The 26,949-nt window shown below is 40.8% G+C and overlaps 1 protein-coding gene and 1 long non-coding RNA gene across 2 annotated transcripts in view; one reads left to right on the top strand and one right to left on the bottom strand.

Moving 5' to 3' along the window:
• col27a1a (collagen, type XXVII, alpha 1a) overlaps positions 1–2,629 on the bottom strand; it is a 65,808-nt gene extending 63,179 nt beyond the window's left edge. Inside the window, exon 1 of the mRNA XM_004549767.3 lies at positions 2,211–2,629. Coding sequence (XP_004549824.3) covers positions 2,211–2,263 — 53 coding nt within the window. The 5' untranslated portion in view covers positions 2,264–2,629. The remainder of the gene's footprint in view (positions 1–2,210) is intronic.
• Positions 1,013–26,660, top strand: LOC143419534 (uncharacterized). The gene is made up of 3 exons (XR_013099530.1): positions 1,013–1,148; positions 17,631–17,757; positions 26,416–26,660. It is a non-coding gene; the product is annotated as an uncharacterized LOC143419534 (long non-coding RNA).
• The last annotated feature ends 289 nt before the right edge of the window (positions 26,661–26,949 follow it).

Here is a 26,949-nt window from a genome sequence, read left to right as displayed (position 1 = left end):
ACAAAATACAGACTGGATGAGCAATCCCTCCTCCTAAGTCATCCACTGCATTAGGCAGCTTAACACACATACTGTGCGTTAGGCTGCCTAATGATACACTGAAGTCCCAGCACAGAATGGGGGAAAAACTGCCATGCACTGCTGATAACATATTTATCTCCAGATTAAGAAGTGATTAGCCCACAAATCTGCCATTTTAAGAAAAATAATGGTAAGAGATCAACAACCAATTTAACAGAGTGATAAACTGTTGGAAGGAGTGAGACAGTGAGTGAATAGAAACTGTTGCAATCTTTGTACAATTCCCTAAGTGGCAAAAAGGTATTGCTCATTATAAAATCAGCATCAGTAATCTGCAAACTTAATAGTAAATATCCTCTCTTCTACGATATGTTCTGCTAATATTTCCACTGTGTTCTTAGACACCCCCCCCCCCCCCCCCCCCACTCCCAACAACCATGACAAACCATTCCCCCAGAAACATATACGCAGAAGCACCAACCTCTCTGCAGTTATAGAGGGAAAAAAGAAAAAGAAAAACACAGAAAGGCCAGTGTAGTTTCCATTTCTATTTACAATTTTGGCCTTCTTATTGATTCTCTTGAAGGATTTCCCAAAGGTGATCCTTCCCCCTGACCACAAACTCACATTCACACACAGTGGAAAATTCCTGTGGATGAGCTGACACTAACAAGGGCTGATGAGGAGGAGGAGGGTTTAAGAGTGTCAATCCACTTTTCTCCCTGCAGTCAGCTAATGGCTCACTTCAGACAGTTTTTCAAATAATCCACACCTTGTTCTACAGAGTACTCAGGCTCTGAGCTGGATTTTGGAAGGGACTGCAGTTAATCAATCCTTTGGTCAATGAGTCATCAATTAATCAATTTAAAACTTCATCTTTTCAGTTTGATTTCAAGGATAAAAAATCATGCATTGCTGAGGATTGATTGCGTGTGAAAAGTAAAGAGCGGGACACGAAGGGAGACACCAAGTGGACACACAGAGAATGAAACTCTCTGCACACATCGCAGACAGACAGACTCGACTTCATCACAGTCCATAATAATGCAGTCGTAGCGCCGTGGAGTCGTGACTAACACAGTGAGGAGGCAAAGCTTTTGAAAGCCGTGTTTCTTTACGCGCGACAGGTAGGTGTGATAAACCGACACAACCTGCACCAATTTGTTTTAATGAAAAACGAGCAGACGATGGGTCAACTGTCCGGACTTTCCTACTCCCTAAATGACTGTACAGCTGCTATCTCGCCAGCAATCTGTCAAATAAACCAGCTGTTCAGTACTCAATGAGGTTAGAATCGCGCCTGCGTGCACAACTGAATGCAAAAAAGAAATGGATCAATGGATGACATCTAAGCTCAGCAACATTAGGCTGCAGCATGAACTTCACCAAAAAGTCAACAGTGTAGTACAGACGGCTTTGCGCTGCTCCCATGTGTACTTACTGTCTGTGGAGACCTATGCTGTAAACACGTCCATAAAACATCTGCAATTTATATCACATTCTAGTAAAGCTCATATCGGTTGCAGATGTTTGATTAAATACTTTAAGGCTGTCGCAGAAACGTATGCGTTCGTTTAGGCTTGTTTGTTTGGGGAAAACGTTTTTAACCATCAAAAAAGTATCCCTTTATTTAGCCTTCGTAAAAGTGCCATGTGGGGAACGCGTAAACGGAAAAACATGAAAAGCATGCGTAATAATCTACCAAACGGCTTAGTGGATGCTAATGGACCTCTCATGAAACTTTATGGGTAAGAATGATTCCCTAATTTGCTTGCTTTGTCAGATGAGTCACTTTAATGAACACTTCCAGTAATGTCAGCGAACTGCGTGCGGATATTAAACACGACCTACGCAAACTGCGTCCGAATGAACCGGCTTTTTCACGTAAGAACCGATAAAGGGGAGGTAAAAAATATCTGCACGAATGGAGTTGTTTGGTATTCCATGCAAATAACAAATTACACCCATGGTCCAAACAGACCCCATTCAGAGACTCAGCATTCCCCATGTGGACATAATTTCTTCACTGTGAGCTGGATAACAGCCAGCCGGCACATCATCAGATACGCACATGGAGGCATCCAGGTCTTTAAACTGTTTTTCGGTACACATGTTTTGAATATTCCCGTTCACATAACATAAAAAAGTCGTTAAAATAAAATAAAACAGTGATAACAAATGTCACTTACTTTGTGTCTAGATGAGAGGTTCTGCAATCTCTCCTTCGGGTGCCTAAATTCATTTGTATTCATTTGTCCTGGCAGTCAAAAACCTGATCCTTTAATCACAGTGTGACTCCTTTGCAAGGGGGGCAAAAAAAGACACCGGTCGCCGCTTTACGCATTTGACAAGCTTGAGGTGAAGTTCCAGAGGAAAAAACTCATGTTGAATTGCCTGTCAAGTCCAGTATAAATTCCTCCTGACAGGCTGCTTTGACAGAGAGTTTTCCTGTGCGGTTGTCTGTCGATATTCCCTTGTGTTTCATTCATTTATGCCGATCCAGTTTGGAGGGACGCGCGGCCAGAGAGAGAGAGGGAGAGCGAAAGCTGGGTTCTTTTGAAAGGGGGTTACGGAGTCAGGAGCGTTGGACTCATCCCTTTCCTTTTTAAATAGGCTTTCTGTGGGTAAAGCGATGGCAAATGCACCGCACGGCCAGGTGTCAAGTTACAAGCCCAGCGGTTGCATCGAGCAACTACACGCCTTCTCAGGGGGTGGCCACAAGGATCTTACCCCAAATCCAAAGCACCGGCTAACCATATGAATGAAGCACGGTGACACGATGGGAAGGACTTCACTAGAAAGTGCCAGAAACGAGCGCCTACAGCTTAAATATAATAATAATAATAATAATAATAATAATAATAATAATAATTATTATTATTATTATTATTATTTTATTAATTTATCTATCACACGTACATGCTAACCCTCCCGATTTTTCCGGGAGAATCCCGAATTTCAGTGCCCCTCCCGAAAATCTCCCGGAGCCACCATTCTCCCGACATCAAAATTGGAAAACCATATCCCAGATTGGCCCAGCCAATTCCAGTTTCCAACAATGGCTACTGAAGCTACTTAGTTTTAATATCACTCTTATTACTCTTTCTGGGTCGCAAAATAAACTTTTAACATATTTTCAGGCGAGAATGTAGCTGTGTAAACTTCAAATATCTGCAGCAAACTCCCGGCACATCGTTTTCAAACCCCCGCGGTCTTTTGCTATTCAGGTTAAACATGATATAAACGTCATTTAAATAACTTAAACATGTTATTGTTTGGCCTTTTTCGGTGTTTTATTTGTTCCTGAGTAAATAGTTAAAGTTATTAGATTAGACTAGATTAAATAAAACTTTATTAATCCCTCGGGAGGGTTCCTCTGGGGTTTTCACACAGCTGAATAAAACTGATTAAACAGAAGTGTGAGATGGTCGAAAAATTTACGCCATATTTTAGATAGAAAGGAGCAGACGGCAGAGCTTCACTCCTTCCACCGAGAGAGCTCATGACGTAATCCTGACCGTTCAATTTCACAGTCGCTCATTTCCGGTCTACCCGGTTTCGGGCCCACTTACACCGCGAAGGCCGGGTCCCCAGGTGGACGCAGCCTCTGAATTTGGACACCCCCGGCCTGTTTCCGACATTTAAGCTTATTTTATCCGATAAATAAACATTGTAAAATTCAAGGTTTTTGTATATATATGTAGGCCTATATGTATACCCTGAATGTCTCCCTAATTCTGAGGTCTCAAGGTTGGCAAGTATGCCTGCAATGTATGGAAAAATTGATATGGCCAAGCTTTGGATTTTCCCAATAAAGGTGGTAACGATAGATACCAGCTCTATGACTGTAAACTTGGCGAGTGTGTCATAACTCCCCAAGGAGTAAAAACTGGGAAAATGTAAGGGGAGGTTTGGAAAGAGCTATGATTAACAACTGAGCAATAACCAGAAGATAATATTTAAAATGTAGATAATAGTCACGGGCTGGAAAGATGTCTTTGTCTTCATTCAGTTCACTTATTCAGTAAAATTGGGCCAGTTTGCAGAGATTTTTCTTTTAAATTTATAAATAAGACAACTGTTTTTACACTGGTTTTGCCCATGATGTTAGAGACATGTTAATGGAGAAGCACCTGGATGAACACCCATTACCTTAACAGGGGTCACGGCCTGATCGGGGTAAGGCCAAGACCACCCCACAGGGACCGTGAGCCAGTAATTACCACCCACCACCTGTTTGAGGTGTTTCATTAACACGTACATGTACATTTGACATGATATTTTAAGTTCCTTTCAAAACTGTTCAAAAGCAAATGAGTCCAAGAAACACACTGCCTTCAGCAGAAGGTGCTGCCATTGAAAACAGTTCCCTGCAAAGTCTGTGGATTATCCTTAGAGATAATCCATGTCCAATTTATAGGCGCTGAGGCAAAAATACAAAGGAATTCTCACAAATACGTCCAAAGATATCTGCATGGATACCATAACTCTGCTGAGCAACAAAAATGTTTTTGTTCTATTGTTTTGCTATTTGGGTGCATTTGTTCATTTCTGAGAAACACTACAGTACTTGGACCTCATCCCATCATATAAATTCATTCTCCAAATAATATTTTTTTAGCAGTCGTGTTTTGCTTGTAATTAAATCAATTTAAAGGGAATATTTGGATAATTTCTGATCTTATCACTAAAATACCAACTTTAATTTCTAAAATCAGAATGAATGAATCCAAACACTTACTCAGATGAATGCTCCACAGAGCCAAGTTGGAGGATAAACAATTAGCTGATGAGGCTAAAGATGTCAGTGACTTTGAACCATTAGTGGCTGACTGACCAGTTAAAAAGGTCACCTTAAATGACACTCTGTAAGGCTGAAGCTGACTGCTTGTGTGTAAAGCACATGGTGATCTCCCCTCATTTTAGCCATAAGCTGTTGGTCAGCTAGCCTCAGGGGTGGGTGCTAATGGATGCAAGTCATTAAAATCCTCTTTGCAGTCCCTTTTACACACACCATGCCTTGTGTTTCAGAACTGGGTGCCACCCGACCCTCCCATGTACTTCCAATGAGCCACAGCGACGCTGCCCCCTTCATCCAAATTACAAACTCTGTACTTGCTAGCGCGCTCGCTGCCACCCCTTAAAGCTGCTTAATTATGGTCATTGGCACCACGTCTGAAAGCTCCCTTTATCCCCCCCCACGCTCCAGAAATAGGTCTTGCTGAAGCACACAAGCAGCCCAGATCAAACACTCCCCATAGGGAAGGGGTCATTACTGGTACGCAGGGCGGACACAGCCCAATGGGTGCCGGGCCACGCCTTGAGCCCAAATTGCAGCCTGGGCCTAGTGAGGACACAAGACTGCTCTTTGATGCACGGCAAGGGAAACAGCAGCATAGCCTATTTGGATATCAGTGTTTACAGTGAGCTATACTGTAAATACACACAAAAAGCCAATACAGCAGGCTAAAAGCTAAGAAAATTAGGCGCTAGGTTTAGTTGGGTGTCCACATGTTTTTCGTGATTTATATTTATCCGAGAGCTCTTGCTGTTTTACATAAGCAGCATGTGTAGAATGGCTTCCAGGTGACCGAACACTTATGTAATGAAAATATGTCAGATGACACATGAAAAGCTCTTGAACTTTAATTTCATTTGTCACAATGTATTAGCAAATTCAAGGATATAAAAGGATATGGGTAAGATGCTAGCTAAATAGCCCAACGCTAATGTTTTTGGAGCATTAAAATAACCTGTTGTCACCAAACGAATAATTAAACTGCAAAGACAGCAACCTCAGTGTAGGTGTGTTTTCATGGCGGGCAGTGGCAGAGGTTATGGAGTTGGTGGCGTTTACCAGACAGTGCTGTCTCGCTCAGTTCCCCTGCACACAAGAAGACTGTTCATAAAAGGAATGTGTGAGTGTATGTATGAGTATGCGAATGCTTGTGTGTGTGGAGTGTCTCTGTGGTTTGTGTTTTTCCTTTACAGGTGGTTCTATCCACTTGTTTGTGTTCCTGGTCCTGTCTCCTTCCTGTGTAGGGATGGTTTGGTGATGTACTGGGAGGTGACAAGCAGTCAAACAAGCTCCTCTCTGCAATGATTTTCTGCCCCCCTCTCAGTCCCATTTTGGCTCCTTTATATTTCTCGTCACATTTCTCTTTGTCTTTGTTACAGTCGACCCACGCTAACACATCTATCTTCTTCTCTTTTGTCTCCTGAATCCTCTCCCTGCCTCCTTCGCTCTCCTCCATCCGTGTCTCTGTTCTCTTTCTCTCTCTCTGTCCCTGTCAGTCCTTCACCACAAGCATTTCCAGTGTTGGCACACCAGTGTTGACAGCCACCCTGAAAACAGTGCCACAACCATAATGAGCATGTTGAGTTCTCATAATAACACCAGAATAACCTGCTGGGGGAGACAAGCTCTTTAGGGGGCAGGCTCTCAGGCTTGGCTAGGCTGGAGTGTCAACACCACATAGATCTGCACTTGTTGAAGTGTGAAAGATGAAGGAAGTTTCCACACTATGTGCTGTTTTCAGACCGATTTCTGCAGTGTTTGCAATTTTCTTACTGTATTTTATGTTTAGGTTTAGACCTCTCTTAAGCTGATGCACGTTTAATCTTACACAATGCCTTTGACACTGCCCTCCCTGTTTGGGGGTGGGGGAATATTTGCAACTTTATCACTCCAGACCTAAGGTTCACAATCACGCAACATCTGAACAGAAAGCAGGACAACTGTAAAGTCAAATATGACTCCCAAAAACTTAAACATTTTGTAAAAAGTTTCATCAAAAGGTAAAGGCCGTCTTTATGTCATGTTGTGGTTTCATATGTGAAATGCCAATTTCACATTATAACTAGAAATCTTTAATCTTTAATAACTGATAACTTTGGGGCAGGAGAAACAACCTATAATGATCTTTTAAAGTACCACAGTGTAGGTTTTACACTGTGGTGGTTGAGATTGAAAGGATCTTAATATTTCTTTCTAGAAAGGCCCTCTCTAGAGCTTACTTTGTCCATTATGGTCTTGTGGCTCTGGATAAGTGACCAAAAGAACAAAATTGCAGGTATAAGTGATGTGGTATCAGGTCCTGAGAGATAGGGACAGGAGTTTGGTGATTGGCGAAGAACTTTGAATAGATCTGCTACGCTCCCACACTGAAAGACGCAGTTGAGGTGGTCTGAACATCTAATTAAGATTGCTCCTGTGTGCTTCCTAGATAAAGGATTCAGGCATGTTTTATCAAAAGGAGACCCCGAGGTAGACGCAGGACACACTGGAGAGATTACATCTCACAGCTGTCATGGGAACAGCTCGGGGTCCCTCCTGAAAAACTTGGAGAGAGTTACTGTGGAGAAGGAGGTGTGGGCATCTCTACTTGGACTGCTGCCCCTAGAATATGGACATGGATAACTGGCAGAAAATAGATGGATGGCTGGAATGATGAACAGTTGTGTGGAAGAAGACCTTCTCCTTTAAAATCAAGTGCTTGTTTTATGATATGTACTTACTTGTGGCAACAAAGTCTACTACACTTGTTTCTCTTTAAACTACCTGTTCCTTTGAAAGATGTGAAGCTTTTTAATTGTCAAATTCTCCACTCAAGTGACAGCCGGTGTTACTAAAAAATGAAGACAAAGTGCAAATCCCAAAGCTCCTCAAAGTGCCACTTGAGGCTGTCTCCAAAAGCAAGCCCATTCCCATAGCAAAAAAGTTTTCTCAACAGAAATAAACATGTTTTCAGCCTGGTACAAAAACATTTCAGATCTCCCTAGCTAATAGCTATTAGTAATGAATTAGCACACCCCACCCTCTAATTCGAATATGGTCAACCTTGGCTCCAAAAAAGACCTCTATATGCAATCTATGGCGCCACTATGATCACCAGCAAGCCCACCTGTCTGTGTTCACGTTTACTTTATGCAGGTAGGGCACAGTGAATGTTCAACTGTTGTGATAGTACAAAACAGTCCAGTTGTGGGACAGACAGGTAAACAACATGCTGAAAACATAACACTTTAAGGCTACGTCCACACGTACATGGGTATTTTTGAAAACGAAGATTTTCCGTTTTCGTTTATAAAAAAAATCCCGTCCACACATAAAAGCCAAAAACGAAGGAAAACGCTGCTAGGAACATGCCAAAGCAGCAGGTGGCGCTATATTCCTATCCGTGTAGAAATGTTGGCCAATCAGAAGTCAATAAGCCTGGGTGGAAAAGAGTAAACAAAGATGGTGCATAGAAGCAGAACTGAGTCATATGTGTGGAGGGACAGTAACTGTGTGTATATGTAAGCATTTAAACACTGCAGAAGATAAAATTAACAGTCACAGTATTTTGTCTACGTCTGCCATTGTAGAAATTAATTTCACCGAAACAATAACGTGGCGCACAGTGTGACGTCAAAAAATGCGCACACCTTTGACGCTGCGTTTTCTCCGTTTACCTCGTCCACACGTAAACGCAAAACCAGAGTTTTTGAAAATATCCACCCTGACAGGAGTTTTTAAAAATCTCCGTTTTCAGTGACCGAAAACGCTGTTTACGTGTGGACGAAAGGTGCAAACGCATAGGAAAATCTGCGTTTTCAAAAATACCCGGGTACGTGTGGACGTAGCCTAAGTGAACATTTTCAGTTTTTGAATTGTCTTTATTATATTTTTGCCTTAAAAATGTACTTTGTACACGTCAAAGAAAGTGGCCCGTCTTCATGTCTAGCAATTCCCCGTGTATGCTTTTATGAAAAACTCTAAAACAGAAAATGCTTGCTAACCTGTAAAAGTAATTTGGAAATGGTGCAATAGGATTGGCAGCAAAGCCTTTTCCTGTTTTCATTCTTAACACAGTTTTTGGAGCAAGTACAAATAACTTAGTGCACACCTGGGTATAAGCATAGAAAATATACTGTACCCACTGTAAGTATGCGCACAGGTATGCAGGGTTTTAGATATGTGTTTGGCTCAATTGGGCACTGTGAAATTCCACATTTCAAGCTCCTCCCTTCATAAACAGCAGATCCTGACAGCATGTAGAGTTGGACAAGCTCTTATTTTAAATTCAAAGCAAGTTCTTATTCAATTCTCTTTATAATGAAATCCCACCTCAGTGTGCAGTTCATCTCCTGATTAAATCCAGCTTCAATTTCCAATTCAGTACTTATCATCTGTAAAACAGGACCATAATTCATTCTTATTCTGGACACAAGGCTCTGTATTGAGTTTGGATTGGGCCACCAGAGACCAGGGTAGCCTAAGTAGAAACAGCAGGGCCTAGTGAAACCTGCTCTCCCTGGCATAAAATCAGTGTCCAGATTCCAGTGATGCCTTCTGTAAAAGGACTTCATTATGCTCGCAGAATATGGACTAGACAAATATTTGGCTTGGTCATTATGATGCGGACTTCTCTCCCCCCATGGATTTGTGTCCTACACCAGGCTCAGTGTTTCTGCATCCCAGAGATGGCTCCCCCCCACCCCCCATCATCCTTGCTGTCTCCTTCCTGAAACATTTCCAATAAAAAGGTGTAAAGGTTAGCTATTAAAGTTAAAAACAAAGTAACAGGAACAGAAGGATATTAACGCAAAGCAAGGTGGTAAATTTTTAATTTAGATGAATATACTACACAGTATGTTTTTGATAGTCAAGGTAGACCAGTAGTAATCACTGGGGGCTCAGATTTTGGTTTGGGGGTAACTCTTCTGTCGCCATCAATCTAACATATTTCAAAAGTGGGCAGGAAGTGTTGCTCCCTCAGACCCCCAGATCCCTCTGAACAGATGGTCTTTCACTTTTTCAGCTACTGCTCCACGACCCTCCTCACTCACTCCCACCTTCCTTTCCATATACAAACACACACGCGCACACACACACACGCGCGCACACACACGCGCACACACACACACACACACACACACACACAGAGTGATATTTTTATTACTTCAGGTGACATTATACTCAAAAACACCCCCTCATATTGACATGTCCAAACCTTAAACCAGGTCTTTGCCTTCAAATTTTCATCATGAGGAGTTGCTTACTGCTGTCAAGAGGACAACGAATCCCCACAATGTGGCTGCATAACAGATTCATGTCTCTAAACCATAAGCATGGCAAGTGTGCACATATTACTATCTCAGATTATTCAGGTGAGCCAAGCCTCCATGTTTTGTTTTTTTACCCAAACTGTTTCCCTCAAGAGAAGGAGACTGAGTGTATACATTTTCCTAATGTAGCCTGGCACAGTCATTATAGTAGTTTTTAAGGAACAAGCTAATATTTACTTTTTTTGTGAGACTCACAGAGACAAACTTAATTAATTATTTGATCTTCTGATCAACTTGCAAGTTTGGTCAGTTACAAAGAGCTGAACAGTTTCTAATTTTTATGGTAATTTAATTTTAATGGCAACATGAGTTTAGGATGATCACTCCATGAGGCAAAACAGGAAGAGCTGATCTAAAGACACTTAGGACCAGAGTCACAAAGGACACCACTGGTTATGCACTACCAATAGATTGAAATCTAGCACCGCCCTCAAGGTACCCCTGCTCAAGAAGGCACAGGCTCATCTTAAGTTCACCAGTAAAGATCTAAATCAGTCAGAGAAGGTTTGGGAGAAGGTGTTGTGGTGAGCTGAAACCAAAATCGCAGTCTTTAACATCAGCTCACCTTGCCGTGTTTGGAGGAAGAGAAATGGTGAATGTGACCCAACACAATCCCCACAGTCAAGTATGGAGGTGGAAACATTATGCTTGGGGCTGTTTTTCTGCTAAGGGTACAGGATGACTCACAGTTGAGGGGCCAATGGACCGTAAAATCTTGGGCAAGAACCTACTTCCCTCAGGCAGAAGACTGAAGATGGGTAGTTGATGGGTCTCCCAGCATGACAAGGACCCAAAACAAATCACCAAGGCAACAAAAGAGTGGCTAAAGAAGAAGCTCATGGAGTGGCCTAGCCAGTGTCCAACCCCAATCCTATTGTGGAGAGAGCTGTTGCTTTGAGTTGCTGTCATGCAGACTGATTTGATACTGTTTTGAGTGGATTAACAAGCCAAGTATAACTATGAAGTATGAACTATAAACTATGAAGACATGATGATGTGGTAATTTTATAACTGTTCCCAGTTTTTGCTAGCTAATTAAATTCTTAGAGCAATAAAGAACTAGCAGAGTCCAGTAAAAGTCCCTCACACTTTTCTAATAGACAACATTTTTACTGGGAAGCAATTTGGTGTTTCCCAAAATGTTAAACTGTTGCACTAACAGATGGAGACCACTAGAGCATTTGATAAAAGTTCAGTAGGACTAAGCACAATGATTTAAGACTGTGTGTGAGTCTGTACAGGGTGACATAAGCAGCGTACACGTTTCTGCTCAGCTGCATCGTACATAAAACTTTGTGTGTTTTTGTGCATGTGTATGTTAACCTTCAAACTCTTCTGTTAAGCCAAACTTTCAGAGGCCAGTGACTGTGCCTGGGAATCTCTTTCAGATGGTCCTGATTGCTGGATATTATCTGACTCACTGTGGCTGCAATGGGTTCAGGAAATTGGAGAATTTTTCCTATAGACATGAGTAACGGAGCCATATGACCCTGTGTCCTCTCCACACCAGTGAGGTGACTTCCTCTTCCGGACCGTGACACAAGCCGTTACTATTAGCGTGGCCAAACCGAATACTCCTTCTTATTAAAAAGTCCCTAACTTGGAGCGCAGTGTCCTTACACAGCAATATGGGGCTTACTGTACCCCTCTTAGCCTGAAGCACTGGGCTTTCCATTAATGACATCTCTACGATAACTCAAGACTTACAGATAAGAAGATTGTTTTTTTTTTCTTTCAAAATTTGCTATTCAGACATTTGAATTAGGTTTCCTGTAGCAAAACAAGCCCTTAGGTAAGCGGTCTTCATTGGCTCCAATTAAATGCATTTATTTCTAAATCTATCTGCTTCATCATGTTTTGATAAACCTTCACTTATCAAAAATCCCCAGGGCAAGTGAGAGACCAAACAAATTTAGGATTTATTCATCAAAAACACTATGGCATACAGAGGTCAAGAAGATTTACATGCTTCAGAGGTGTCACAGGTGTGGAAAAGGTCTTATTTGGACAAATGGACCTGGACTCTGCTTAGTCACGTCCTGTGGAGGGTACAGGTCAAGACCTGTGTGGGATACTGGCAGAGTCCTCATTGTGTTAACTCTACTATATCTGTGACCCCACCTTTACCTCGTGCCTCTCACATATCACGGGAGAAAGCCAAGTTTGGAGAGGAGAGGGGAAAAGCTTTATCCTCTCTTTAAGTCCATCAAAACTTTCTCTGCAGAAAAGCCCTAAGGGTTATACAATAAACATTTCATTTCCTCTGGCGAGCAATGAGAAGGCTTATATGATGTAAAAGAGTAGAGATAGCCACTAAAAAATGCTTGTTATTCTGTGTTTCTTGGGCTTCATTTTATTCCGGTATTTGAAGGTCTTTGTATGAGTAGTTCTTATTGGGGAAGGATTGAACTGCTTTATTTTAAACAAAGAATATAAAGGAAGACATGTTTTATTCAGCAAGGCGCATGTCAGTTCATGATAATTTCTTCTTAGCTACTTTCACACATGTACAGGATTTTGTTGCTTTTTCTCACACAGCAGAAGATCCTGATTCTGTCAGCTGTCATCACTGGGAATATTTTGTTTGGTTTAAGTGAAGTTGCTGCCTGGATAGAGTGTGCAGGAGGTAGCACACATGATGCTCACCCTATTACCTCTGTTCTTACATCAGCCCATTACACAGAGTTTGCACTTAGGGAGCTGGGAGGGCAAAGACTGTTTAATGTCTGTTACAGGCGACCTGGTCATCTGCATTCTCAAATCTGCCTCTGTTGGGGAATGTTTTGCAATGTTTGGTGCTGCACAGCTCGTGTGAAAAAGCTAGCAGTCTATTATACTTGATAACTTTACAGTGTCAGTTTTATCAGATTCCTTCACCGTTTTTCTCGTCACTTTTCCGGAGACATCAAAAAGCTTAGCTAAATGATAATAACATTTTATCTGTATTAACATATTTTTAGTTCAGTTATATATATATTATACATCCCTGCAATAACCTCACAATATTAGAAAGTAAACCCCAATGATGTGACAACCCTCTGTGTGTATTCTATTGGCGACAGTGGGGAGAAAAAGCTCCCTTTTAACAGGAAGAGACTTCCAGACTCCAGGCGTGCCGGCCATCTGCTGCAGGAGTTTTGGGGGTTTGAGCAAAGAGATGACAGTAAAGCAATGTTGTTCTTAAAAGTCAACTTCAAAAAGCTTTTAAATATTCTTCAGCTATTATTAAATATTATTACAGAGTTTGGTTGATTCAATAGATGCACTTTTTAGATGTATGTATGTTTTTACATTTGGATCTGTAGTGAAGAAAGCCAAGCCACATATCCCATAATGGTGGGATAAAGACCACAGAGATTTTTGAGAATATGCTTTTAGAGGGGGCATTTTGGTAAGAGAAACTTTGCCTTCTGCTTTTCAACCCCCCCAAATTTGCTTTCCATCATCTTGACACAAGTTCCACCCTCCATGTAGGAAATATTAAGGGAGCCTCCCCAGCCCATAAACATGGCTCTGCTTGAACTTAATGACCTTTAATTGTGACTGTGCACTGTATATTTAAAACTAAAAAGAAGGATGTTTCCCATCAAAATCAGAGCCATGTGAACGGCAGAGATTTGATCAAATGCCAGGAAAGTACTGAAAAAACGTAGAGGAAAGCATCCTTGTTGGCCTTGGTGGGTTCTGCTCACCTGCAGTTTTACAACAAGCTGGAATTTTCTAGACTTTTATATGGTCATTTGTCAGCCTTTGCCTGCTTATTTGGCTTTTTCTGTTCCCTGTAAAGTGGCTGTAGTGCCCAAAGTGACACAACAAAAAGGGAAATCTACGTAAATTGTATAGTCCATGGTACCATGAAACCTGACACTGCACAGACGTCATTTGAACCATGTGCTTGCTTGTGTTAATGTCATTAAGTGAATAGTTAGAAATGCTTTAATAAAGCAGATATTTGTAAGCGATCATCTATGAATATTTTGCCTCCAATCTTGCCAGACTAACGCAGGGACCCTTTACGCCCAAAGTGCCAAACTGCCTATTATTCCAACAGACTGTTACACCCAGTACACATTACCATTTCCTCCAAAGCCAAAATAAATACTAGTAATGATAATACTTGAGCTATGGTGTGTGTACCTGTATTGTATTTAAATATAAAAAAAATACTGCTGTGAGAAGGCTGCAAGACAGAATGTTCCCATCAGTCTATATGCTTAATTTATTTCAGGACAAATGAGCAACATTGTTGCTCTTGTCAGGGGCATCACCAAGTGTGGGCACTGGCCATCCCCCCAAAATTGGGACACCCCTGGCAAAGGGGGGCTGGGGGGGGCACCCCTGGCAAGACTGTTCTGTATTAGTAATAATTTTAATAACCATGAGCACAAAAGAGAAGAAGACACCTTAAAATGAGTTAAAAAAAATTTACTTGTAATTTATTCCTGCACATACAATTTTTGTCAATCATATTGTGTCACTTTGTATATCCTTCATGATTTCTTTCTTTTTTGGTGTGCCACCCAAATACTTTTAGTGGTCCCCATATGGCCACACCTATAAAATGTCTGGAGGCGCCCCTGACTCTCTTCCCTTAATTCATGTATTTTTCCTAAGTAGAGAGTTAAACTTTGGCCTTGGTGATTTCCCCATGGTCTGATTTTGAATGTAGTTCCTAGCTTATTTTGTTATTTTAGCCACACTGATGGCTGATCAGGTTGACCTGGTTCAGGTCAATGCAGAATATCAGAACAACTACTGAATGGTTTGCAATAAGATGCAAAGGATGCATTGATTTACTGTAGCTTGTTTTGAAATTTGGAACAGCAGTGCTGAATCCAGTGGGTCAAAATATTCACTTGAGTAAAGGGAAGAAAGAGCTTGACATCTGCCAGATGGACAGGCATGAAATTTCACATACTTTCCTAGAGTCCAGAAATGTATGCAAACCTAGGGAATACTGTAAATCATAGGATTTTTTAAACCCAAGTGGATACTGGAAAATATATCTGTGTTTTTTTTATGAACTGTATCAATGCCTTGTTCACAGGAATCTCAAAAAAGTTCCTTAATCAACCTCAGCTACTCCAGAGTTTTATTATAAAAGAAAACACAATATATTGAGGTCAATACTCTGGCTTCCAGGTGCCACTAGTTTATTTTAAAAATGTAATCCTTGTTTTTAAGGCCCTTTGTGCTCTGCAATCTCAGTGTTTCTCTGACATACTAGTAAACAACCGACCAGTCCGACACCTCAGGTCGAAACTCGGGTCATCTGTAACAAGTCTCCTTATTATTCTCCTCAGATTTCGGTGAATTCACTTTAACTTTTTACGTATCCTCCAAGCTGATAGTAGGAACAACACATTTATTCATCGCTAGTTTACTTTGGCGTCCTTCAACATTAAATTTCAACACACCAAACTAAACACATTAGCACAGTAGCTCTTGGTTGTAATTACTGTCTGACCTAATTTCTGAGCCTGGTTCTGACACACGTCTTTTTTTCCTGTTAAAAGGAAATTTTTCCTTCCCACTTTCACCAAGTGCTTGCTCATGGGGAGGATCATCAGACTGTTGGTGTTGACTCTGTATGCTTGTAGGGTCATTACATTACAATATAAAGCGCAATGATTAACTGTTGTTGTAATGTGATACTATATAAGTAAAACTTAACTGAATAGAGTTATTTGATTATTGTTATTTGAGCAACAGCGTTGTAAAAGCATGAGCAGGAATGGAAGAATCCTTAGGATTAAAGGAACTCATTGAGGTTTTGACGTAACGTAGTAGCATGATTTGCCCAAGTGTGGACGCAGTTGCAAACTGAATGGCAGATGCAAAACTTAAATACTTATGCAGTGAACAGAAGGCATTACAGATATAATGCAGGAAGGTTATAGTCCAAAGCATCAAAACCAAAAAGTCCAAACAGATTTCAAAGGAACCCAAACTGAAAATGGGCTGACAGACAAGTGAAGAGACTCAGGAACAGGAAGAAGTAACATTGATCAAACAAAGGGTGACACAAACTAAAGACAGACATCAGAGAGTGGGTTGAAAGGGCACCGGTAAAGCAAAGCGACAATGATAAGAGCAGGAAAAGGACAGAAGGAATGAAGCTTTATAATAAAGCAGCAATACAGCAGCCACATATTCCAGAGATTATACCCTCCCGTACCTTGTCGAATCGTTTTATGACTTTGCAAGCGTTAAACTGTTAAAATGAACATTTGCAAAATTGTCGCATTAAAACAGATCCAAGGTTGAAGGCAAATAATTTCGGAAATAATTACAACACCGTATGAATAACTGCCTTTCTTGCACACAAAGAAGGCGCTTGTTCCATAGCATCACTGTAACAGTAAGCGCGTTTATTGCACATTCCCACCATCTTGCCTCATATTGTCTTTATTGTCAGTTTCTGTTGGTTTCCACTCTCTCATCGAGTGAATAAGAGAAGTGTGAAGATTTCTGCTCAAAAAGAAAATGGGCGAGGATCGTTTTTATGCACGGTGATGATGTGTCTTTTAGTTTGTGCATTGTGATGTAATGCAGCACATTTCTGATCTTCCTGCTCATTGATTACTTTATTTTGTTGTTGTTGTTTTATTGATTTCCTCTTGGTCTTTTAATGGTTAATACTAGTGATGGGCCTCACAAACATTTATGGGATGTGACCCCATTTTTAGATAACAGAAATCTCATAAACTCAAAACGTTCACGCACTTAAAGTTTGGTTAATGTCACACTAAACTGAGACATTACGATAAGGCCAAGCACATCCTTCAAGTGAGTCACCTTTTCCAGATTCTCTTAATTTTCAAACAAACAGATAAGGTTAACTGGTGTATATCCTCATCATCTCTGGTACAGCTCCTCCAGTTTTATGTCCAATTCTTGAAACTGTCACTTCTGGCCTTTGGATGAAAATGTGGTTTGCCACTGAGCTGGATATTTAATGCCAACAATTTAATGCTGCACCCTGCACTGAAGCTACATGCCAAAGCAACATCCTTGCTGGCCTCACTCTAAATGCTTCTGGTTCAATACAAGGTTAAACCACTGAAATAAAAGTGATAAGACGCAAAACATTTGACATTTAGTCTGCAGTTTTGTTTTTTTTGACACACTTTCACAGCTTTTCTTGTAGGGATGTTAAAGCTCCTGATCTCATGAGGCAAGCCTGTCTAACCTCTGGGATATTTCAAGACATGACATCAGCTCTCAGTGGGATCCTTCATGTGGTGATGATACCCTATCTAAGTTAAGGAGTGAATTGGCCTTTATGTGATAACAGTGTCCACGCTAATGACAGACGGTGTGATACTCTTCCAAACAAACAGTCTGTCAGAGGCCGTAGCTCGCCTGTGCTTAACTGGACTCCCACTGCATGAGGAGCCATGTTAATCTGCACCTCAGGCAACACGTGACCGACTGTAGCCGGACTGACTTATACTTATGCTGAATGCAGTCTCTATGTGCCTCTGTTATTTCTGCAGGAGGGAGGGAGACGGGCCATTCCAGTGCCATTTTCAGTGGCCGTCAACAAATGCTGGTCCTCTCAGAGCACAGGAGGCTGTGATGCGCTCAGAGGTCCTTGCGTGTTCGAGAAAACACTCTCTTTTGGTAGGGGCGCCTCCAAGGGTCAATACACTGTTACATCACAAAACCCGGATTCATGGGTAGTTTCTTCAAGGTGTAGAGGAGAAGAAGAAGGCCACAGTCATGCTTGTCGTGTGGTCTTTATCACTTTTGTGCTTCTTATCTAGCTACCTTCTTGTCCTTTTAATCCCTCCATCCCTACAGTTCTAATTAAATACATTTCCTTCCATTTCATTTTGCTCCCTTATTTCATGCATACTAATCTTGTCAGTGTTGTTACAACCCTCCTTTCCCGTCTTCTCATTTTTAGTACAACAAACAACCTCCCACTGCCCCTTGCTGTCTTTCATTTTTCCTGGATCCAGGTAAATGAAGGCTCTCAGAGTCACTTTGGTGACTGTGGCCACCGGCTGCGCACACCACAATGTAAAAAAGGCACAACGTCTTAGGCAGAGGTGGAAGCATGTCTTTTCTTGACCATTAAACCAGCAGCATGACCAAAACCATTCTCAAATTTAGAAATATTCCTGAATGTTTTCAGAATGCTCTACTCAGTAAAGTTACAACAATTCGGATCAGTGAGAAGCAAAGATGTATCAGAGTATTCCAGAGTATTTCTTTGATATTCCTCAACACACACACCAGACTGCAAATGTTCATGCAAAGCTGAGCAGCGAGGGGTCTGCGGAGGAACAGACCCCTGTGGAGGAACAATGCTACCTCTGGTGGTTGCATGTGCACAATGCATGCTGCAGAACCAATTCTTAAGGGTTAGGCAAATTACTGTTTGCCTAACCCTGCAAACTAGTTCATTTTCCTTTTACATGTGGGGCTATTTGTCCATCTGGATTACTCTGGTGTGTGTTGCCCAATTGTTAAGATCTTCACTGCAAATATGTTTGTCTGCTCTCTAAAATAATTTAACCAGTCATCACTTTACTTTTGGTGTCCCAACTGTTCACAACTGTGGGGATTTTTTTTCTGTATAATCAGGACAACATTTCTGAAAAGATACATTCTTGTTGGGTTTAAAAATTTATTTGAGCACCGCAAGGCAAGTTCCATGTCTTTATTTGAGAGAAGGTATACATCCTGATGGTTACAGGGCAGAGGTTAAAAACGAGTGTTTCATTTTGGGTTAAACTGTCCATTTACAATAAACAGGAAAATAGTAATATTTCCTCAATATGGAACAACTACACAAATACAACCATATAATCAGCATTTTACATGAAGAGGGCTTGTTACTGAAAGTCTAATAGTCAAGACACAGAGAAAATTAGTAGCAAGCTATAGCCTACTATATTTTTCTTTGAGCATATACGATAATTAACTTTATATATATATGTCTCAAAGCCAGTCCTTAACCATCCCCAGCAGTATATTTTTAGTGGCAGCAATCAGGCTGAGGCCACTGTCATTTCCCAACAAGGATTCAGTCTTCTGCAGTCCTGTGTCATATGAAGCCTCCTGGCTGAAAAAGCCACACTTGTCCCAGTAAACCAAACCTTAATGATAGGCTTGTCTAAAGCTGGAGTCTGTAAAAGTGCCTCTGGGCACTTCTATTTGTCTATGTCTATTTTCTATATCTTCTGTTCTGACTTTCATTTGTTGTTCAGGTTTTTTGCTTCCGGGTATGGGAGAAAGTGTTATTTCAGCTGTGGAATAAAATGAAGAAAAGAAAAGAGGGGTGGGTTGGGGTACTGAAATATTTGTCATTTGATGTTTCGGGTTTCAGCAACTCAAACTGAATATAAGTGTGCAGTTTATAATTGATTCCACTTCTTGGATCTCTCTGAAGCAGGCAGGACCCAAGCTCCAGTGAAATTCCAGTGGGGCAGTGTATTTTTTCTTCTTTTTTCTGGGGCTATTTTTGAATAGGGCCTTTCTACAAAACTCATTAATATCATAGTACAGTCACACCTATATTCGCTGGCTGAACTTCCTGCAGAAAACCAAACAGGTCAGAAGAGACAGATGGACTTTTGAGAATTTCCCATGTTTGCCTCCCGCTAGAACAGCAGGTCTGTGTAGAACCAGAGCCGAGCTTTATGAAGGGGACTCACTTAGGCATCACTGTGACTTGTTTCAGTGAAAGCATCCATCAAAAGGCTTCATTTAACCAGAGATGAAAGCTGAGCTTTTTAACTCCTTCCTCTGCCCTAAGCCTGGCCTGTTGACTCTCTCATCTGTTTATGTTTCAGTGCATAAACATCGAAAGCAATGCCTGCATACGGCTCCTTGCTTCTCATGCTTAATGCTAGTCCTCATGAAGTCCTCATACTTGCTACGTGATGGAAAAGTAAGTTTATGTTCACCTCAGCAAATCAAATACTTGGTCTGTGCTGCATGGGTACTCCCAGCTGTGACAACGTGCATGTTTGTAAGCTTGTACAGTTTTACATCAACCATAAAAAGTCCTCTAGGTGAAAAATAAATTACAATAAAAATAATAAGCTTCTTCTTATGCATCTGTGTCCTCGCTAAGTAAACTAGACTGTATGTAAAAGATGGACAGTGATCCCCTATTGGTTTATGACTGCTGTTTTGAAGTTTAGGTATAGCTACCACCATCTCAGTTTTCATATTTGAATGCCCCCTATAAGTGTTTAGTAACATACTAATAAAACACTATCATTTCAGTCACTGAAATCGGGTCTTCAATTCAATTCAATAAAATCGTGTTTATATAGTGCCAAATCACAACAGCAGTATGGTAAAGACCCTACAGTAGTAGAGCGAAAACCCCAACAATCAGATGACCCCCTACGAGCAAGAACTTTTTCCTTTTTTAAGTTGGACCTCCGTTTTTCACTCTGAATGTCCCAAATTTGGGTCCTCTTCCCGTTACATTGTCTAGTAGAACAAATAACAACAAAGCAAAATTCAACCTGAAACGAGTTAAAGAGTTGGGGATTTTCACATGGCATTTATGGTAATTGACTTGCTTTTGGAGCCAGCCTCAACTGGCCACTGCCAGGAACTAGCTATAGAAATAGCTCTGAGCCACTTTCTTCAGCTTGTCAGTGAAGGCGGAGGTTTATGTGGGGGTTAAATCACTACTAGGCTTTCTGTTATGGTGAGATATAAAAATACTTTTGGTGCCCATGGTAAATAAACACCAGCTATTACCTAACAATACAGATAACCTATTATGATTTTCTGAATTCTGGCTGTAAATTGCACATTTGATTTCAAGCACAAATTAATTCCCAAGTTGCTTGCTTCTCTTTTCCACCTGTCAAAGCAAAACACTGGGTCCCAATGACTCCCTGTGGCCAGGCCAGCAGCTTGCACTGCAAAGAGTTCTTATATAGTTTGCCACTCAAACCAGGTCAGTGTAACTGCACTTATAGCTTTATTTCAACACAATGAAAATGAACTAAGAATATCTTTGTACTTCCATCCATCCAACCATCCAACCATCTATTCATCCATCAAGTTAATTCAGGGTCATGGTTAGGTTGAAGGCTATCTGAACAGTCATATGGGCAAAAGGCAGGGTAGATGCTGGACAGGCCACCAAAACGTGCAAGTCTTTGGACTGGAGGAAGCCGGAGTATCGAGAGAGGACTCTCGCAGATACAAGCAGACTCCTCACAGAAAGGCCTCAGCCTGCGTTCAAGTTCTACTTGGTAATAATGTGTCTCACGCACCTGCACAGGGGATGATAAACCATGCAACCACTATTATTATGTCTACATGTCTGGTAATTTTGTGGCTCACCATAATGTTGTTCATTGCTATTTAGGTGCACTAAGTGTCCACAAAGTGTCAATCAGATATATGAGGTTAATCCAGAATCTCACAGCGGTCTTGGGAGTAGGAGTACATTTGCCCTCTCAATAGCTATTACTTGAAACATTTGTTATAACCGCCCTATTTTCCAGATTATGAGGAAACTGATGGCATCCCTTTTAATGGTTAGGGTCCATTACCGCATAACCACATACTCCTTTCTCTCCCAATGTTTTCTGTATGTATCATCACTGTTGCTAAGAAATAAAGGCATAAACTGGGGGTTTATGCAAAATGTTACAGAAAGCAACATTTTACAAAAGAAGGGTTTTACTTAGACCTTAAGATGGTCGAAAATTTTACAATGAAGACATGAAAAATGAAATGAAAGCTCGTTAACTTACATAAAGAGGCAGCGTTCTTCCTGCCATTAAAAGACTATATTCAGCCTGCCTCAGAGTTAGAAGGAATGTGTGTGGGTGCATTTCAAGCATACACGCTGTATGTAGAACATAAACTGCAACCACACAGAGCATCAAAGGAAATTGCACCCCTGCCATAGAAGATACAACAGTGTCCATATGCAGCCAGCAAAATGGCATAACTATGCTTTAACATTTAAATATTTATGAAGCTGCAAAGGTTTCTGTTTAGTATCTTTAGAATAATATATAGGCAACACTAGGCTATGATTGAAACATAAAACATGTGCCTTACACAGTCTTGACTAAGCTTGACTAAGCTTTAACCCAGGTGGTAGGAGGTGGAGCTAAGAAAAAGGCAGGTGATAAATTAAAGGGAAAAAAGATGACTTGACCTTTAAGTGTGGGTTAGTTTGCGTACGTTGTTGACTCTTGCTCTCTCTTGTCCTTTAAGAGCAGGGTAGGCAACATTTTTCTCTAGAGGGCTATACTGACTTAATACAGTGAGCAAAGGGCCACACATGGACCACTATATTATGTCTATATCTATGAATCACAGTAGATAAACCTGGATTATTCTTCCAAAATGCCAAAACTTTGCCAGGTGTTCCCCAGCTAAATGCTGCAACCAGCCATCCATGTGATATAAAAGAACATGTGATCTATCAGAGCAGGCCTTCCATTGCTCTGTGGTCCAGTTTTGATGCACATTGTTGGCACATCCAGCAATGGAGAGGGATCAGCATGGGCATCCTGACTGGTCTGCTACCATGTAGGCCCATGCACAACCAACTGTGATGCACCCTCCACAATTAATTTAATTATTAGTATTATCCATTAGAAGGGGCCTTGGTTGCCCATTACCCTGTCGCTGATTCAACACTGTTCCTTAATTGGACTTTCACATTTGACAGACATTGCTCACCCAAGACCAGGAACAAGAGCTGCAGTTTTGAACATGCTCTGACCCAGTCATCGGTCCTTCACAATTGGGTCCTTGCCATACTCACTCAAATCCTTAAGCTTGTCCATTTTTCCTGCTTCTAACATCAGATTTGAGGACAAAATGTCCACTTGCCCCCACTCACTAACAGGTGCCATGATGAAGAGATGATCAGTGTTATCATGTCAATGTTATGCCTGATCCCTGTATATTTAGTAGGATTTATTCATGCATTTAAGAGAATGTGGGTATGCCTCTTTTTGTGTGCACACACACACACACACACACACACACACACACACACACACACACACACACACACACACACACACACACACACACACACACACACACACACACCCTGCTGAAGCTGCAGCGTCTGATATTGTTCAGGAGGCTCTTACATGGGAACATTCTGGTAATATGTATATTAGATGTACAGAAAGTTCAGTAAAAAAAAAATCATAAAATTAGCAGAAAGTAGTACTAAGTGAACAATATTATCGTTAATGAAATGAACCATTTTAACCTAATGGGATGACAGTGCCTCAATACACACACACAGAACAACTCTGAAATAGAGAACGCAATTTACAGAATTAAATACATACTCCTGTTATTTATCACAAGTCTTTAAAATTGGCATACCCTGGGATATCCTAATATATTTAGCCTTTTAGTCCCCAGTGTGGCCAAAAACATTGCATCCTACACTTCTTATAATCTTTCTAGACACTCATTGGTGATTGGCCCCATTTTTCATAATGCTTGCGCTCAGGTTTTCGGTGCTTTCTTAAATCTTATCTGTGGAGTGTCTCTTTAACCCTTCTTCCCGCAGGGAGATGAGAGACAGATGAACAGAGTGAACACCCTCAGGAAATGACAAGACAGCAGCGAAACACTTTTAGCATTCTTCACACTGTGGCTGATTTACACAGAGCAGAGCAGGCTAACTCTGTGACAGTCCTGAGGCAATAGGAATCAGGCACTGTTCATGGTGCTAGAATCACACTGGTGACTGTTAACTGGTCCAGTCACTCATCTGCTCTGTTTGTGTTTCACTTGCGTCATTGCATGTCTGAGTATGCGGATGCAGACATGCAAAATGCTGTGAGAGAGCAGTGAAAGTGAGGAAGTGTCTTTCAAAATTTAAAAGAAAGAGGAAAAAAAAAGGATGAAATAAGAGGGTTAGTGACATACAAGAATCCAAAAGCCAGTTCACTGGCACCTGATCCAACAGACAGAATAATTTTGTGCTTCACAGCCGCACCAAGTCAGAGCTATCATTACAGAATAGTTGTTTCTCTTCCTCAGAAAGAGACAATACGCTGTGTCCATTTTAGCACAGGCATGTTTTTATCCCTAAGCAATAAGCATCCACTGGAAGATCCTTCGAATAAAAATGAGGTTTAAAAAAAAACTCCGTAAAAGAAAATTACAAATGCGAAGTAAACTTCAAGCTTCAAGCAGGGAGACAAATAAAAAAGTATTATAAGAGCGCCTATATTATGCGCAGATAAAAGTCTCCAGTAAAATCCGCTGACTAGCTGAAGCTACAAATCTTTCTGCTATGAAATCTCTGCCTGCAGCGCTCACAGTGGAAAAGCATCCTAGTGCAGATTACCTCACATATGACTGGTTCAAAGACCTCTCTGAAACGAAAACTCATTCAGGTCAGGGTAAGATCAAGTTCTGAGGGCCGAATAGAGAGGATTGCATTGACTTTGGGATGAGGGCAGCTAAAGCCAGTAGGACATATCTAAACGTTTTCAAGATTGAACTGCAAACTGTGACACATTTCAAACATTTAGAGCAGGGACGACAAACTCACTTTACACAATGGGCCACATACAGACCAGTCTTACTTTCAGCAGGTGAGACCAGTGAAACGTCACTTTCTGTCACTATAAAGTTTAACTGTACTTTTAATCCCAGAGACATCTAAATATATATAATATATTATTGTATGAAAGTCTAACAAAAACAAGAAAACAAATAAACAAACAAAAACACAATGTTGGTTTTTTTTTACATGAAAGAGAAAGGCTGATGCAATAAACAAAGAATGTGTAAAATTATGGAGAAGTTCTGACAGCTAATTGCCCAGACTGTCCTAAATCTGAACATTTTTCAAATCAAGTCAAATCAAAATGTATTTCTATAGCACATAATAATATAACAAAGTTGACCAAAGTGTTGTTTGTTTTTGTCATGGGTCATTTGACCCAGCGTTTTGAGTTTTAACATTTTTTGATGTTTATGGTTTATATTTAAGTTCATTACGTTATCTAAGCCCATTTCTATTATGCCTAGTTTGCCATTATAGTTCATTGTTTCTTAGACCCCCTTCGTGTTATCACCCCCTGTGTTTAAGTCTCCTTTGTCAGTTCGTCATGTTAAGTCTGCTTGTTTAAATCTGTCGCGTTTCATGTGTGCACGTCTTATGTTTTCAAGCTCATGTTGTCATGTCTGCATCTCATTATGTTTCCTGTTTTATTGTGGAGAGTCTGTTTACATGTTCAGTGTGTCCAGTTTCACTTCCCCTTTGTCATTATGTTCATTAGCTGTTTCCCCAAGTGTTTCCACTTCCCCTGATCACGTCCTGTGTGTATTTAGTCTGTGTATTTTCGTCATTCCTTGTCTGATCATCTGCCGTGCTGGCACAATAGATCTACATGTAAAAGAAGATACAGCACAATTAATCACAGCATAGCTATTTGCACTGCTGAATTTCCAACTTTTAAAAAGAATCAGTTTTTGAAAATAATTGCAAGAGTTTGATTTAATACAACAGTTCTGCTACCCCTTAGGAAGTTTTTCAAGAGTAAGAGCACCTGCTAAGCACCTGAAAAGCTCAGCAGCTAACATTTTAAAGTTTGTTACTATTTTCCGACTGTTTCTTTCACATCCAATCCAGATGTGTCTGAGATGGGCGGTTAAAAACCTGGCTGAAATGTTTCTTTGTGTGCATGCCATGACTCTCCACAAACAAGCAAATATATGCCAGCCCTTTGCTTTTACTGTCTCATTTCCTTTCATTTTCCCTGCTCTTTTTTTGAAGATACAATTAAATGTTGTTGCCACGAGGGCTGAGAGCAACAGCTCAACAGTGAGATGCAACAGTGAATTGTATGTCAGGCATGGTTTCACATTTCCCGTCTATTAAAGCGAGGTGGTGTCCACACTGACGCTCATCTGCAACTTGTAGCATTGAGAAGTAAAACTGACCCGGGATCAAGCTGTGGGATTTGTAGCTCCAAGCATAAAAAAGCACAGATCTATGGTCAGCGTATTGGAGCGTTAAACCTCAACCATCACCACAAGTGTTAGGTTTGATATGGAGATTCTACACGTGGGCTCAAAGACAACTATCCCTGACCCCATCGTAGATTTTGACACTGATAACCCATCAGTTCCTGTGAGCTTCTGAGGAGGAACCTGTAATAAGATGTGTTGGTTTTATTGGGAAACCCAGATTTTATAATAACTGTTATTACAAGTCAAACCACCCTGTAAAATACTTACACGCTCTCGTTCTCTCTCTCTCTCTCTATCGCTTTTTCACCCTTTCCTGTCCAGCCCTGGGATTTTTTCTTTTCTTTTCTTTCAGGTAAAGCGATGCCACACTGCTACCCCAACCATTAACCAACGCAGAAAAGAAAAGACTTCATTTAGAACTGGAAACCCCCTACTTTAATTTTTTTACCATTCATGAGAAGGACATGAACACTTTAGCATGCTTACAACACAGATGGATATAAAAATTTTTATACATCTTTGGTGAGTTATGAACACTTTTACAAGCTGTTCTTAAACTTCCTGTTAATGATTAAAACATTTCATTTCTATTATAATACATCATTTGTTCTTGTATGCAATCTTTCTTTGCTCTCACTCTCATCCCCTAACAGTTCAAGGCTGATGGCTGTCCCTCTCTGAGCATAGATCAAAACTCTTTTCCTGTTAAAAGGGAGTTCTTCCTTTCCACCACCACCAAATGCTTCCTCACAGGGGATTTTCTGACTGCTGGGGTCTTTATCTTGCAATATACCACCTTGAGCTAACTGTTATAGTGAACTGAAGCTATATAAATAAAGTTGAATTGAGATGGAA

The sequence above is a fragment of the Maylandia zebra genome, linkage group LG7, assembly GCF_041146795.1.
Source record: "Maylandia zebra isolate NMK-2024a linkage group LG7, Mzebra_GT3a, whole genome shotgun sequence".
NCBI lineage: Eukaryota > Metazoa > Chordata > Actinopteri > Cichliformes > Cichlidae > Maylandia > Maylandia zebra.
This window is presented reverse-complemented; position numbering and strand designations above follow the sequence as displayed.